Below are 16,604 nucleotides of genomic sequence, written 5' to 3'. Positions count from 1 at the left end.
TCAATTAAATTTAGGGACGTGTTAAAATACAGCTGTTTTCTGCCACTGCCGAATACAGCAGACATATACCTTGGTATGTGGCAGGTGTATTCCAACAATGGCAGTGAAAGTTGCAGGATAAAATAATATATACATATATGGAGAAGGCATGAATGTACAAACATCAAACTACCAATACTGTACTCGAGATTCTCTCTACTGCGTGCACGGAGTCTTTGAAATGGCGGATATCCCCATCCTACAATCTATATACACCTATAGTTCTTGGGGACCATGAGAAATCAAATTGTGTCAAGGAAGAATGACCGTCTGTGGACTTGTAGCTGGAATTATACTGACATAAAATATACTTAGTGTGAAGCTACTTTATCATAAACAAAAAAGGAAAATAAAACACACTTAAAGTAAGACTTTAGATGAAATTGGGAGGCATCCATAAAGCTTCTAAACTAGAGATGACATCTTTGGATTAAAATATACGAAAATAGTATCTGCAGACCTAGTTCAGATTCTAACTCCACTACCACATGCTAAGATAAATAATAATATGCGACAAAGCAACAAGGTCTGACCTTGACACTGGGCCCTTCTACCAATGGTTTATATGATTTAACAGTTTGATTGGATGATCCATATCTTATGTAGGAAGAGAAATATAGGAAGCCCGATTGATTCAGGACCAGACCTTACTTTGCAATTTAGTCCCTAGGTCATAATTTCAAAATTTTTATGATCCTGACTGTAGAACTATTTGCCTGATTTGGAGAGGAAATACAATCATGTATTGGCAACAAGGGACTATTCTGATACCCTGCAGAGCATCACCCTTGCTAATTAGAATTAATAAAACACAACAAACATAGCAACTTACACATATCATTACTATTTATTCATCAATGTTTAAGTCAATAAATATTTATATACACATCAATCTGTCACTTAAACTTTCTCTGCATTTTTTCTTGGAAAAAGGAATTCATACAATATAATCTCTAATTTAACAAAAAAAAAAATTTTTTTTCCATCAGCTTTGCATTAACATTTTTACTCTTCATAATTTCAATCCTGTGACTATATTGTCCCAATATTCGGTCCCTAATTTCATCCTATCTTATTTTTCTTTAATTTATAAGATAAATCTGATCTTTCCTTATTCTTAATATCAATCATTTTCACAAGATGTGAAAAAATCAAATCAGCTTACACAACAATAACAAGAGGTCAAATGTACCTGCATCGCTGAAATGGTATTCACTGTTCATTAAAATCATAATCAATGTACACCATTAATACATTAACATGTACACCATTGACATCCACACTGGACACATCTAATCAATTTTAACCAATTTCCACATCAAACTTCAACTTCTACTTTTTTTTCTCTCTCGAAATTTGTCGATCTTTGACCTAGAGATACATTATCACCAGATATCATGCTACTCACACCTTTGGTATACCAGAAGAAATCTTTTACAGGTTTTCACAAATTTGGCCCCTTTCACCTTGAATATGGGTCACATTTGTCACTTCTTTTCACAAACTTCCTCAAGATTCATACAAAGAACCTATAAGCTAAATATCTGGCTTCTGAGCCTTTAGTTAATCTGAAGTTGTTTTAAGGTTTCAACAAATTCCACCCCTGAGACCTAGAAGGGTCAAGGTCATTTTTTTTTTTTTTTTTTGCAGACTTTGTTGGGATTCCTCCCAGCAACCCACCAGCTAAATATCACGACAGTTGACCTGCTGCTTATTGAGAAGTTGTTTAAGTGGAAAAGTTAATGACAAACAGACAACAGACTGACATCAGATGCCGCACCAAGGTGTAAACACACTAGGGTCTTTAATTAGACTACAATCAATATTTCATTCAAAGATTGAATATTCAATCAACGTTTAAAGTCGTGATTTGTGTAACTTATTATACATTTCATTTACAATCCCAACACTTAAATGATTTAAAGAAAATACATCACAGTGTCAAATTGGAAACATTTTCTGCTTCATGCGCACAACAAATATACAGACATGATTGTTCATTTAACCACAAACTGTTCGACAGTTCAGTGTATTTCTACTCAATCTAATGCACTTTGGTGCTGTTCTAATACAACATCTAAATTTCTACATGAAATTATTCAGCAAATCTCAATAACTATTCATTATATCCAAAATTAGTTTGATTTCAGGAACAAAAATTTGAACAAACATGTTGAAGAGAGAATGTTCAATACCAATGTTCAATGTAATCATCCACACACTTCGTCACCTATGATCCTTGCACACTTTTTTTAAGAGTTCTTCGATTCATTGACACCTGGTGATTCTTTGTACTGAATGTGACTGTGCTTTCCACACAGTTAAGCAATTTCTTTCCCCACAAAAGTGGTGTCCTTTTCATCAAAGCACATGTACCACTTATCGTTCTTTATTTTCCTTCATTTCTTTCTCTTTTTCAGTTTCTTTCTGTCTTTCCATTTCTTTCTTTTTATCCATTTCTTTAAGTATTTTTGGATCAATCAATTTGTATTCCAACAATGTTCTAAACGCTTCCATCATTGCCTTAAACAAATCAAAAACATTAAATATTACACAGTCAGTGACAAATGATCAAGATATAATGTCATATTTTACACTGCCCAAGATATATGTAACATTTTACCAATAATGTTTCATTTTACACTGTCCAAGATATATTTAAAATTTTACCAATAATATTACATTTTACACTAACCAAGATATATTTAACATTTTTACCAATAATGTTACATTTTACACTGCCCAAGATATATTTAACATTTTACCAATAATGTTACATTTTACACTGCCCAAGATATATTTGACATTTTACCAATATTGTTACATTTTACACTGCCCAAGATATATCTAACATTTTACACTGCCCAAGATATATTTAATATTTTTACCATTGTTGGTGAAGTTTGATTCATGTATCGAATTTCATCAAAAATTGTATCACTACATATTAAAATTAAACAAGTGAAATATAAAAAATATGAGAAATGCCAGAGGGATCTTGGTTCCCACCACCGTTTGATCTTTATTTGTTCTTTGAATGTTGGATCTTTTCTCTTCTGTGTTTTTGCTCTTAACGATAAGACATTCCATTTTCCTGTGCAAAAATAGTGATAATAATCTTTAACTGCCAAATCAAAGATGGTCACGTGGAAGCCATTTTGTTTTTCTTATCAATCCCAAAATCAAACGAGTACAACTAGGGGCCAAGGGGAAATTAAGTTTTAAGTTCTTCTTAAAAAATAGCAATAAGAAATTCAAAGACGGTCCCCTTTGTTTTACTGATTTTGCCAGAAATTAAATGAGCACAAATAAGGATCAATGGGAACCTTCATAATATATTTGAGAAAGATCTATGAAGTTGTTCTTAAGAAATAGCGATAACAAACTTTCAAATTCAAAAATCATGATGGCTGCCTATCAGCCACTTTGCCTTTTCTGATCAGTCCCAAAATCAAAGGGGCACAACTAGGGTCAAAGGAAACCAACATATTAAATTTGAGCAAGATCCATTGAACACTTTTTAAGAAATAAGGATAACAAACGTTACTAGGGGAAATCAAAGATAGCCATCTGTCAGCTGTTTTATTTCTCTGATCGATCCCAAAATCACTCAGGCACATCAAAGCACAAAGAGGTACCTATATAGGAAATTTGAGAGAGATCCGTTGAGTACTTCTCAAGAAATTGCAATAACAAATGTTCAAAGTCAAAATCATAGATGGCCGCCTGTTGGCCATTTTGTTTTTCTTATCAGTCCCAAAATCAAACAAGCACAACTGGGGACCAAGGGAAACCTGCATATGAAATTTGAAAGAGATCTATCCAGCACTTCTCAAAAAATAGTGGAGACAAACTTCATTGTAAAATTCAAAATTGGCCACCTGTTGGCCATATTGTGATTCTCATCACACCAAAAAATCAAACAGGCACAACAACGTAAATATGAAATTTGAAAAAGATCTATTCTGTACTTCTCAAGAAATAGCGATAACAAAAATTGTTCACAGAAGACAGACCACTGACATATGGGGGATTAGGAAAGTCCACCATCTGGTGATAGTGAGCTAAAAATTGGTCAACCTACTATTAAATTGAGTCCATAACTGCTAGAGACTTGGATAGCAAAAAAAAATTTCTGAAGACTCCCTTTACAGAAATGTACAATTAAGATCATCCATATACATTGTATCTCATTCATACTGTACCAAGTTCAGCCTTTCAACACAAAATCTTGGAGTTAAATTAGAATGACAGAATTATCGGTCAATGATAACGCATTTCCATTGTGATATGGGTGGGCTTGTTAACAGGCAGTGACAGAAATATACTAATAAATGTCACCTGTCTAGTGAATCTTTCCTTATCCCATTCTTATAACCTTTATGTATTCCCTTGTATAGAATCACTTTTGCCTGGTTAAATATAATTAGTTTTCAAAATTTAGCAGGGTTGGTGCATGCATATATTTTGGGGAATGTTATACTATTAAGTATGGATTTAAATGGATAATATATCATTATCACTTAATTGTTCTATGTTTGACAGGAAATTCCAAAACTGTGCATTTCAAGCTTTTTACATCTTCAGGTGCTTTTTTTTTTTTTTTTTAAATTTTTAAAAATAACTGCAATCAACCTGAACAATTTCAACCTGGTTATGCAAAAGTGACCTAAGTCAGCTCCTGTCATGACTAACCTCTCGCTCATCTATAGATGTGTTAGGTCCTGATAACCCCCGTGCTTTCATGAGGTATTTCTTTCCTTTTTCTTCATCACCCAGTTTCATATAGGTTTTCCCCAGGTACACATGGTTCCAGATGTAGAAGTCAGGATCAACTGTGAATTAAATGAATAAACATCAAAAATGATTTACAACCTCTTTGCTACATACCATATCTATCCTTTAATATGCGGGAGGAAATTAAAAACATCACAGTTTGAGAAATTTGAATGCATACAGTTGAAATTATTTGAAATATAAATTTCAATCTATAAATAAATGAAAACACTGATTTTTTAACAATGAACCTTTCATATGTATGCTATATGTGTGTCTTCAAACAAGCTGTAGTTCGGTGAAAAAACAAAATTCCAATTTACCTTCTTCTGCCATCTCAAAATACTTCAACGCCTGTAAAATAACAGATTTCAATTCATTATATCAAATATTTCTTTTTCTTGTTGTTTTTATTATCATTATTTTCAAAATGTGTTTTTCTAGAAATAACTGCAGTTGCCAACATATTACAATTTTGTATCTTTGACCCCAGCATCAGTATTGGCTAATTATTGAGAAATAAAAAAACATTTGTTAGCAATTCTTCTGGACAATAAAGAATATGAGTGGGCTTATTACCAGACAGAGTTGTTGCTGGATAAGAAACATTAAGAATATCATATTTCAGTAAATCCACCATTGTTTTCAATCAGAGAAAAAAAAATACCAGAAGTGTATATATATATTATAAAAATTATTTATAAACAATAGCGTACTGGAACCACAGACTAGCCCAAAGTTTCATATTCATTTTCCTTTAGAGGAAGATTATCTCAGATTTAAGATTTCTCATCAGAAAGCTTTACTAAATCATATCTCCATTAAGGAACTCTTTAGAAATGAATGGGATTATATAGACAAGTCAATGGGGCAACTCTAAACACAATCTCATCAAGAACAGATGTTGATAAAAAAACCTACAAATCAAGAATAACATCCAATATCTACCTACTCATTGGTGCAGTCATATCTAGCATACATGTATACAATTTTAGTAGGAAAATTTTGTAAAACAATAAATGAAGATTTATAACAGATGATCCCTGATTCACAAAGAATTACAGAAACAATTAAGTGACAAATATTCAATTAAGTGATTCCTTCAGTTTAGTTAGGGACTTAATCTTCACCATCTCACTGCACTAAGGTATAAACTTAAAGATTTTAATTTGCTTCTGTTAGATATGTTTTCCATTGACACACAAATTCATTTGCCTCCTATATCTTAAATTCACAATTTGATTCAAAGAAGGGAAATAACTCCTCCACAATCACAATAACCATTTTTAAGGAAAAAATGGTGAAACTGGTTTACGGTTAATAAAAATTCCATATCAACTTACTCTGAAGCTGTTGTAAATGATTTCCTACCTTAATTTAATTTTGCAGAATTTATATCATCTAAAGAGGATCTTATTTGAGTATCAATGGAATTTGTCAAATTATTGAATGATACACAAATGTAAGATTCTATTCATTATATATCTCATATTTCTGAAAAATAAGTGAAAATTCTTCAATAAATTTGCGGATAAGAAAGGCTTATTTTGACTTGGAAGGTATGTTGATGTCACGAAAGTGTTATTACATGTCTTTTACATGATATTAATGATATGGCCTTATGGCATATCATAAAAGGCCACTTATGTGATTAATCTTATTGATCTTTTGAAAAAAATATTTTCAGGAACCTAAGGTTTATTGTATTACTTCTGTGACTTTCTAGAAACTGTCAATTTATTCCTCCAAAATTCATGAAAATTCATGGAAATGATATTTAGAGTACAGTTTTTCAAAAACTAGATCCAGATCTTGATGCCTGATAGCTTGTCAGGATCTTTATCAATATCAGTATTCATTCAGTTAACTTTTAATTGAAGTTTGGTTTTTGATTACCTCTTCAAAGGTAGATGAAGGTGGTGTTGAAAATATAGCACTAGCTATTTTCTTGGTGTACCAGGACATGTCAGCAAACAGGTAGCACCTAAAAAGACAGACCCAACATCAGTAAAGTAACATTAACAATGAGATTTATAACTGAGTATCAATGTTGACTGGAAGTTCTTATACAACCCTTAGGATAGTTGATGCCAAAATACCACTTGTGGTCAAGGACAGTGGTAACATGCTTTCTTTTCACCTAGATTCCTAATGGGATGGGAAAAGGTAAGGGGTCACCTGCCCTACCATATAGAATATTTCCCTAAACAATCTGATTTCCTCCCACTGTCAGACCCTTTACCAATAAGCAGAAGCCATCAGTATGTTTTGCATTTATTGTCCAGGGTAAGAGAAATATATATATCCTGATACAAAGATAGTGTCATAAATAAGACACTGGAGAGTTATCTTACCAGTCACCTAAAGAATAAGACACTATAGTTAGCTTACCAGTGGCCTAGGGAATAAGACACTGGCCATCTTACCAGTGGCCATGGGAATAAGACACTGGCCATCTAACCAGTGGCCTTGGGAATAAGACACTAGAGAGTTAACTTACCAGTGGCCTAGGGAATAAGACACTAGAGAGTTAACTTACCAGTGGCCTTGGGAATAAGACACTGGCCATCTTACCAGTGGCCTTGGGAATAAGACACTAGAGAGTTAACTTACCAGTGGCCTTGGGAATAAGACAATAGAGAGTTATCTTACCAGTGGTCTGGGGAATGAGACAGTAGAGAGTTATCTTACCAGTGGTCTGGGGAATGAGACAGTAGAGAGTTATCTTACCAGTGGCCTTGGGAGAGTTATCTTAATAGTGGTCTAGGGAATGAGACAGTAGAGAGTTATCTTACTAGTGGTCTTGGGGATGAGACAGTAGAGAGTTATCTTACCAGTGGTCTTGGGGATGAGACAGTAGACAGTTATCTTACCAGTGGTCTGGGGAATGAGACAATAGAGAGTTATCTTAATAGTGGTCTTGGGGATGAGACAGTAATCTTACCAGTGGTCTAGGGAATGAGACACTAGAGAGTTATCTTACCAGTGGTCTGGGGAATGAGAAAGTAGAGAGTTATCTTACCAGTGGTCTGGGGGATGAGACAGTAGACAGTTATCTTACCAGTGGACTAGGGAAGGAGACAATAGAGAGTTATCTTACCAGTGGTCTGGGGAATGAGACAATAGAGAGTTATCTTAATAGTGGTCTAGGGAATGAGACAGTAGAGAGTTATCTTACTAGTGGTCTTGGGGATGAGACAGTAGACAGTTATCTTACCAGTGGTCTGGGGAATGAGACAATAGAGAGTTATCTTAATAGTGGTCTTGGGGATGAGACAGTAGACAGTTATCTTACCAGTGGTCTAGGGAATGAGACAGTAGACAGTTATCTTACCAGTGGTCTAGGGAATGAGACAATAGAGAGTTATCTTACCAGTGGTCTGGGGAATGAGAAAGTAGAGAGTTATCTTACCAGTGGTCTGGGGGATGAGACAGTAGACAGTTATCTTACCAGTGGTCTAGGGAATGAAACAGTAGAGAGTTATCTTACCAGTGGTCTAGGGAATGAGACAATAGAGAGTTATCTTACCAGTGGTCTAGGGAATGAGACAGTAGACAGTTATCTTACCAGTGGTCTAGGGAATGAGACAATAGAGAGTTATCTTACCAGTGTTCTGGGGAATGAGACAGTAGAGAGTTATCTTACCAGTGGTCTAGGGAATGAGACACAAAAGAGTTATCTTACCAGTAGTCTGGGGAATGAGACAATAGAGAGTTACTTTACCAGTGGTCTAGGGAATGAGACACTAAAGAGTTATCTTACCAGTAGTCTAGGGAATGAGACAATAGAGAGTTATCTTACTAGTGGTCTAGGGAATGAGACACTAAAGTGGTATCTTACCAGTGGTCAAGGGAATGAGACAATAGAGAGTTATCTTACCAGTGGTCTAGGGAATGAGACAATAGAGAGTTATCTTACCAGTCGTCTAGGGAATGAGACAGTAGAGAGTTATCTTACCAATGGTCTGGGGAATGAGACAGTAGACAGTTATCTTACCAGTGGTCTAGGGAATGAGACACTAAAGTGGTATCTTACCAGTGGTCAAAGGAATGAGACAATAGAGAGTTATCTTACCAGTGGTCTAGGGAATGAGACAATAGAGAGTTATCTTACCAGTGGTCTAGGGAATGAGACAGTAGAGAGTTATCTTACCAGTGGTCTAGGGAATGAGACAATAGAGAGTTATCTTACCAGTAGTCTAGGGAATGAGACAATAGAGAGTTATCTTACCAGTGGTCTAGGGAATGAGACAATAGAGAGTTATCTTACCAGTGGTCTAGGGAATGAGACAGTAGAGAGTTATCTTACCAGTAGTCTAGGGAATGAGACAGTAGAGAGTTATCTTACTAGTGGTCTGGGGAATGAGACAGTAGAGAGTTATCTTACCAGTGGTCTTGGGGATGAGACAGTAGACAGTTATCTTACCAGTGGTCTAGGGAATGAGACAGTAGAGAGTTATCTTACCAGTGGTCTAGGGAATGAGACAGTAGAGAGTTATCTTACCAGTGGTCTTGGGGATGAGACAGTAGACAGTTATCTTACCAGTGGTCTAGGGAATGAGACAGTAGAGAGTTATCTTACTAGTGGTCTGGGGAATGAGACAGTAGAGAGTTATCTTACCAGTGGTCTTGGGGATGAGACAGTAGACAGTTATCTTACCAGTGGTCTAGGGAATGAGACAATAGAGAGTTATCTTACCAGTGGTCTAGGGAATGAGACAGTAGAGAGTTATCTTACCAGTAGTCTAGGGAATGAGACACTAAAGAGTTATCGTACCAGTGGTCTAGGGAATGAGACAATAGAGAGTTATCTTACCAGTAGTCTAGGGAATGAGACAATAGAGAGTTATCTTACCAGTGGCCTATAGAATACATTGAAGTAGCATCTTTTGGATTTAACTCCACAGCTCTCTGAAACAGACAAGAAAACTGCCTTATTCAGCAATAAATCCATGCCTGAAAATAAGAAAATCCACAATATTGCTGTCTCTGAAAATCACAAATCAGTTACTTTAAATATTGGTTTTGATTCTGATTCCTGTAAACAACACTGCATCCAGTAAATGACACTCCTCCCAGTAAACAATACCTCTCCCAGTAAACAACACTCCTCCCAGTGAACAACACGTCTCCCAGTAAATGACACTCCTCCCCGTAAATAATATGTCTCCCAGTAAACAACACATTTCCTAGTAAGCCACACACCTTCCAGTAAATGACACTCCATCCAGTAAATAACACTCCTCCCAGTAAATATGTCTCCCAGTAAACAATATGTCTCTCAGTTAACAATACTCCTCCCAGTAAATGACAATCCATCCAGTAAACGACATTTCTCCCAGTAAGTAAGCATCATGTCTCCAAGTAAATTACATTCAATCCAATAAATGACACTCCATCTATTAAAGCATACTCCAGTTAATCACAATCCTACCAGCAAGCAACACTCTTTCCAGGAAATGACATCAATCCCAGCAACAACACTCCTCCCAATAAATTACACTCCATCCAGAAATTGCAATTCACAAAGTCAACAACACTTCTCCCAGTAAATGATACTCCTCCTAGTAAACAACACTTCTCTCAGTAAATGATACTCCTCCTAGTACACAACACTTCTCCCAGTAAATGATACTCCTCCTAGTACACAACACTTCTCCCAGTAAATGATAATCTCCACCTAGTAAACAACACTTCTCCCAGTAAATGATACTCCTCCTAGTAAACAACACTTCTCCCAGTAAATGATACTCCTCCTAGTTAACAACACTTCTCCCAGTAAATGATACTCCTCCTAGTTAACAACACTTCTCCCAGTAAATGATACTCCTCCTAGTAAACAACACTTCTCCCAGTAAATGATAATCTCCACCAAGTTAACAACACTTCTCCCAGTAAATGACACTCCTCCTAGTAAACAACACTTCTCTGTAAATGATACTCCATCCAGAAATTACTCTCCACCAAGTCAACAACACTTCTCCCAGTAAATGATTCTCCTCCTAGTAAACAACACTTCTCCCAGTTAATGATACTCCTCCTAGTAAACAACACTTCTCTCAGTAAATGATACTCCTCCTAGTAAACAACACTTCTCCCAGTAAATGATACTCCTCCTAGTAAACAACACTTCTCCCAGTAAATGATACTCCTCCTAGTAAACAACACTTCTCTCAGTAAATGATACTCCTCCTAGTAAACAACACTTCTCCCAGTAAATGATACTCCTCCTAGTAAACAACACTTCTCCCAGTAAATGATACTCCTCCTAGTAAACAACACTTCTCCCAGTAAATGATACTCCTCCTAGTAAACAACACTTCTCCCAGTAAATGACACTCCTCCTAGTACACAACACTTCTCCCAGTAAATGACACTCCTCCTAGTAAACAACACTTCTCCCAGTAAATGATACTCCTCCTAGTAAACAACACTTCTCCCAGTAAATGATACTCCTCCTAGTAAACAACACTTCTCCCAGTAAATGACACTCCTCCTAGCAAACAACACTTCTCTCAGTAAATGATACTCCTCCTAGTAAACAACACTTCTCCCAGTTAATGATACTCCTCCTAGTAAACAACACTTCTCCCAGTAAATGATACTCCTCCTAGTAAACAACACTTCTCCCAGTAAATGATACTCCATCCAGAAATTACTCTCCACCAAGTCAACAACACTTCTCCCAGTAAATGATTCTCCTCCTAGTAAACAACACTTCTCCCAGTAAATGATACTCCTCCTAGTAAACAACACTTCTCCCAGTAAATGATACTCCTCCTAGTAAACAACACTTCTCTCAGTAAATGATACTCCTCCTAGTAAACAACACTTCTCCCAGTAAATGATACTCCTCCTAGTAAACAACACTTCTCCCAGTAAATGATACACCTCCTAGTAAACAACACTTCTCTCAGTAAATGATACTCCACCAAGTCAACAACACTTCTCCCAGTAAATGATACTCCTCCTAGTAAACAACACTTCTCCCAGTAAATGACACTCCTCCTAGTAAACAACACTTCTCCCAGTAAATGATACTCCTCCTAGTAAACAACACTTCTCCCAGTAAATGATACTCCTCCTAGTAAACAACACTTCTCCCAGTAAATGATACTCCTCCTAGTAAACAACACTTCTCCCAGTAAATGATAATCTCCACCAAGTTAACAACACTTCTCCCAGTAAATGACACTCCTCCTAGTAAACAACACTTCTCCCAGTAAATGACACTCCACCTAGTAAACAACACTTCTCTCAGTAAATGACACTCCATCCAGAAATTACTCTCCACCAAGTTAACAACACTTCTCCCAGTAAATGATACTCCTCCTAGTAAACAACACTTCTCCCAGTAAATGATACTCCTCCTAGTAAACAACACTTCTCCCAGTAAATGATACTCCTCCTAGTAAACAACACTTCTCCCAGTAAATGATACTCCTCCTAGTAAACAACACTTCTCCCAGTAAATGATACTCCTCCTAGTAAACAACACTTCTCCCAGTAAATGATACTCCTCCTAGTAAACAACACTTCTCCCAGTAAATGACACTCCATCCAGAAATTACTCTCCACCAAGTCAACAACACTTCTCTTATAACATACTTACCACAAAGTGATCTTTTACTAAATATGCATTTTCTATCCTTTTCTTTGTCCCTCCATATTCAGCTGTCTTGTCTAGAAGGATGGCATACCACTGCAATATATGTAAAAGTTGGAATCAATTTCAAAATTATCATTTTACAAACTATTATAAAAGAATAACTAATGCAAGGGCTGTTACATATGGTAGTCAATATTAATGACCCAGTTGTGGCATGGAATGAAGGGTTTTAATGTGTGGGAAAGAAATTGAATTTCCACATTTATATTAAACATATTAAAATCAAGTTCAAGAAAAAGATATCATTAGAAAATGTAAGTGATTTTTTTTTCAGAAATAGACAAAGAAGAATATTCTAATAAAATATCCATGAGTACATTTGTACTTTGTTTTTTTTCTTCTTCTCTTTAGAAATTACCAAAAAAATAAAAATTTTGAGAGAAATTTAGGAAATACACACCTTATGACAAGCGAAGTTCTTCTCATTTAGCTCTAAGGCTTTCTTGACATAGTCAAATCCTTCATACATGTATTCCTTCTTTCTGGTGAAATTCTTTGTCATTAGGCTCATGTCACGGCAAGCTCTTGCTAAACGCCACAGAATTTCATCGTCATTCTCATCAAGATTTTCTTTGAGTAAATCATACAGAGCTATTGTTTTATTCGCATCGTATAATTCGTCCGCCTTTTGTATCACTGATGGCTGTTTATCTTCCTTAATTTCTGCTTCTATTGAAGAGATGAAGTTTGAAAATCAAATTTTTAAAAAACTCAGTCTATAGAAATTCTTAGAAATACAAAACATGCAGTGAAACTTTCCTATTGAAACTGTCTGAAAGACTGGGCAAAAAATAGTGTTAAGAATAAGTTAACGGATCTGGCACCTGGTAGATGTTTATGTAGGAAAACACATCTGGTAGTTATAACTCTGTGACTGGTCAATGATCTATCAACTGAAGTAAAAAGCAGTATCAACATGAGGGCTATGGTCCTTAACGGTTATCTGACAATCACCAAATGCATGGACAAACCACAGAATTTGTTGATGATGGTCTGACAAATCTGATGAATTCAAATTCTGAACATTCCTTGAAAGTATCAGAACCTCATAAATGGTAGGTAACCCCCAGTATGTGCATGAAAAACAGTTGCACAATTATGTTACAAAATGACTACTGTTGTTACCATGTTGAAGTTTTGATCAGACTGAAAAATAATAAATTATCTCTTTCTTTTCCTTTAAAAATCAAACTCCAAATATTTTTCTCCTTGGTATGAATGAAACTTGAGAAGTTCACACTATTTGTTCTAGACAAGTTATATTAGATTTTGGACCAAAGCGTTCAATTAGATTTTGTCAGGACAATCACAGGATCATTTCAAGCATTAAGAAGGAGTAGCATTTTCAAGCAAAACATTGTCTAATTTCCCTTTTGAGGTCTTCGCCCCAAGACCCTAGGGATTGAATCAAATTTCTGAATTTGATTTAAGAAATGATTATCCACCCACAATGATGGGGTTTTTTTGTACCACATTCGGTTTAAATCCATTAAATCCTTGAGGAAGAGCAGCATTTTGAAGCACAATTTTTTATTAACTTTCCCATTTGGTCCCTAGGGATCAAATGAAATTTCTGAATTTGAGAAATGATCCCCTACTCCCAATGATGTTTCGGACCAAAATATTTTCAATTCCATGATTGAGAGCTCTAAATATGACATCTTCATGTCTCCTACCTTCTTTCTTGACAAACCAGCTTACAGCGCTTACTGTTGTTAAGGAGGATAAAACAGGTCGCCTTGACAACAACTTCAACATAGAGCATTTCTGAAATGTATTTACAAAGCAGGGGATTACTTGTACATCACCACTTGGCAGTTTACAGGGGATGAGGAAGAATTACCACATGTTTATCAAGTCTCTAATTAGAATTTGATATGAAAAAATCCTCTAACATGTAAAGATGTCAAGAAGCAAATGAAATTACATCTCCTGGCTGAAACAATCTGATAGGTTTTTCTTCATATGTTACACTTTTTTTCTGAAAAATGATAGTATTTTCATGAGCTTCTATAAAAAAGGAAAACTGAATACAGAGTGTTCATACACTATATATCCCTGTTAAAAAGAATATTATTTTTGTGAAAAGTGTATTATTACATATAAACAACAGGCCAAATGGACCTGTATCTGTCATCTGTTCAGCATCTTTAAAAATTCTTTGATAGTAGTTCATCCCGGCATGCTAGAGGCCCAATGTTGGTGCCTCGGACTCTTGGTTACCCCATCTCTATCAGAGTTGTTGTCCACCTCTGTTAACAGCTTACTAATAGCTTCCAAGTAAAGATCAATATTTGGCATTAGGAAAAATTATGATGGTATCCCTGACACCACTGAAGACTGTGTCCTGGGAGGTTTTCCGTAAGACACTCATGTCTTCGTGATAGCTCAGTAGAGTGTTAGTTGTGCATGCTTCACGTTAATTTCAACAGTGAATTTCAATACTTTTCCGTCGATAAATCAGAATTATATTTTGTATGTTGTAGGTGCTAAAAATCCCCATGACACTCTTAGTTCATTCATTCCTCCCGGGACACTTATTAGATACACTGGTACCCGTTATATAACCCGCGACTGCGTGTAGTGTATGTTAGCATAGATTGTTATCAGTCGAAACTCTCTGAAAGTAAAATTAGCTATAATGAAACTAAATTCAGAGCTAGTTGAAACAGTTCCTTCCAATGCTTTTCCAAGAGTATATGAATAGGGTAATCTTCGCTGGTTCGTCTAGGCTAGTGAGTGACTGTGACTAGCAAGTTCGTGGTATTTCATACAAATATTTGTTTTTAGAATCTGTCACACTTGACCTACCTGTATTGTATACCATCGGTTCTTCAGAAAGTGTGTTCTTGCATAATTACGATGTAAATATGATGCAAATTTCTGTGACGGTTTGAACAGTTTGATAAACCTGTGCAGATTCTCCATGGTCGCCGCCATGTTTGTTGTTCCAGAGTGTTGAGCGAAATGACCTTCAACGCGGAGAGTTCCAAGAGCTGAGCAACCGCCTGATTATGAAAACAGCATGCTGTGATCCGATTATTAACTTGGCTCTACAGGTGGCGCTAAGATCCGACAAAGTTTTCAGTTGTCTCCTAAAATTGTTCATTACATTTTGCCTATTTTTGGGTTTTAGAATTAAATATGGGAATTCGATGATAAGTAGCAACCTTAATATAAAAAGGTATTACATGATGGCAAACACTGCAAGATAGTGTTTACATATTTTGTTCGTACTTACAAATACGATGAATATTATATTGGCCAACTTCCTTTTTTCTCAAATTTTCTTAAACAATAAATGGCTAAATAATGCACTCCTGTCCTCCCTTAATAAATAGTTAAAATAAATGAATGAATAAATAAATACAATGACATAACTCCTTAGGTACAAGGTAGAGTGGTCATACTATGCATGTACAAAGCTTCTTATCCGTGAACACCTGCACCCAGACCCATTTGTGACGTTAGACATATCCTCAATGGATATTTAAAATCCTGCCTTTCCGACGCGTCTATGAGTCTGATATTTCTGAACGGAGTGCTTGTCATAACAGTTACAGATAAACTCGTAGACCAGCAGTGGGCCTTAAACCCCAAAAAGAAAAGAAGAAAGTGTCTACCACCTGCTATATGTATGGATAGTTAGCTTGTCGTTTATTCGTTGAGAAATGTTGATACTGTACTTAACCAGAGACGTATATATGTGTTATATATGTCTCTGACTTAACCATATATCTTGCTACATATATTGGATTTCTATGAGGACGCATAGAAGCCACCCTTTCCGTTTTCGTTGTGGATTTCATATATGCATAAATCACGATCAGAGGATGTTCAAAAAATGTTTTGTGAATAAAATATATCTCTCTTCAACTTACGTACAGGTCGTTTACAAACTGACAGTTACACTACGTACTATTAAATGGATGTAACACATTATGGTGTTACAAGAAAGTTATAAAAAGAGTGTTGAGACTTGAGTGGTCTGTTGGTCGGTGTCTTTAAGTAATATGGCGTGCGTTTTAGCACGGACTTCAGTATCTCGGTGGTCCATGGTTTAGTCTAACATTTTAATAAGTTTTCTAGCACGGACACATCTGAAGGTGAACTTTTCCGG

At 35.8% G+C, this 16,604-nt stretch overlaps 1 protein-coding gene across 1 annotated transcript; it reads right to left on the bottom strand.

The window, feature by feature from the left end:
• Window positions 1–862: 862 nt before the first annotated feature.
• On the bottom strand, window positions 863–15,529 carry LOC132544228 (regulator of microtubule dynamics protein 1-like). The gene is made up of 9 exons (XM_060207801.1): window positions 15,296–15,529; window positions 14,161–14,251; window positions 12,885–13,153; window positions 12,428–12,517; window positions 9,671–9,726; window positions 6,712–6,799; window positions 5,139–5,169; window positions 4,735–4,874; window positions 863–2,562 (listed from the first exon to the last, which is right to left on the bottom strand). The coding sequence occupies exons 1-9, from the start codon at window positions 15,422–15,424 to the stop codon at window positions 2,419–2,421; spliced, it is 1,038 nt and encodes a 345-aa protein (XP_060063784.1). The 5' UTR covers window positions 15,425–15,529; the 3' UTR covers window positions 863–2,418.
• Window positions 15,530–16,604: the final 1,075 nt, after the last annotated feature.

This window comes from Ylistrum balloti, unplaced genomic scaffold (assembly GCF_031769215.1).
Source record: "Ylistrum balloti isolate Yb309-2 unplaced genomic scaffold, AGI_CSIRO_Ybal_v1 Utg369784, whole genome shotgun sequence".
Taxonomy (NCBI): domain Eukaryota; kingdom Metazoa; phylum Mollusca; class Bivalvia; order Pectinida; family Pectinidae; genus Ylistrum; species Ylistrum balloti.
This window is presented reverse-complemented; position numbering and strand designations above follow the sequence as displayed.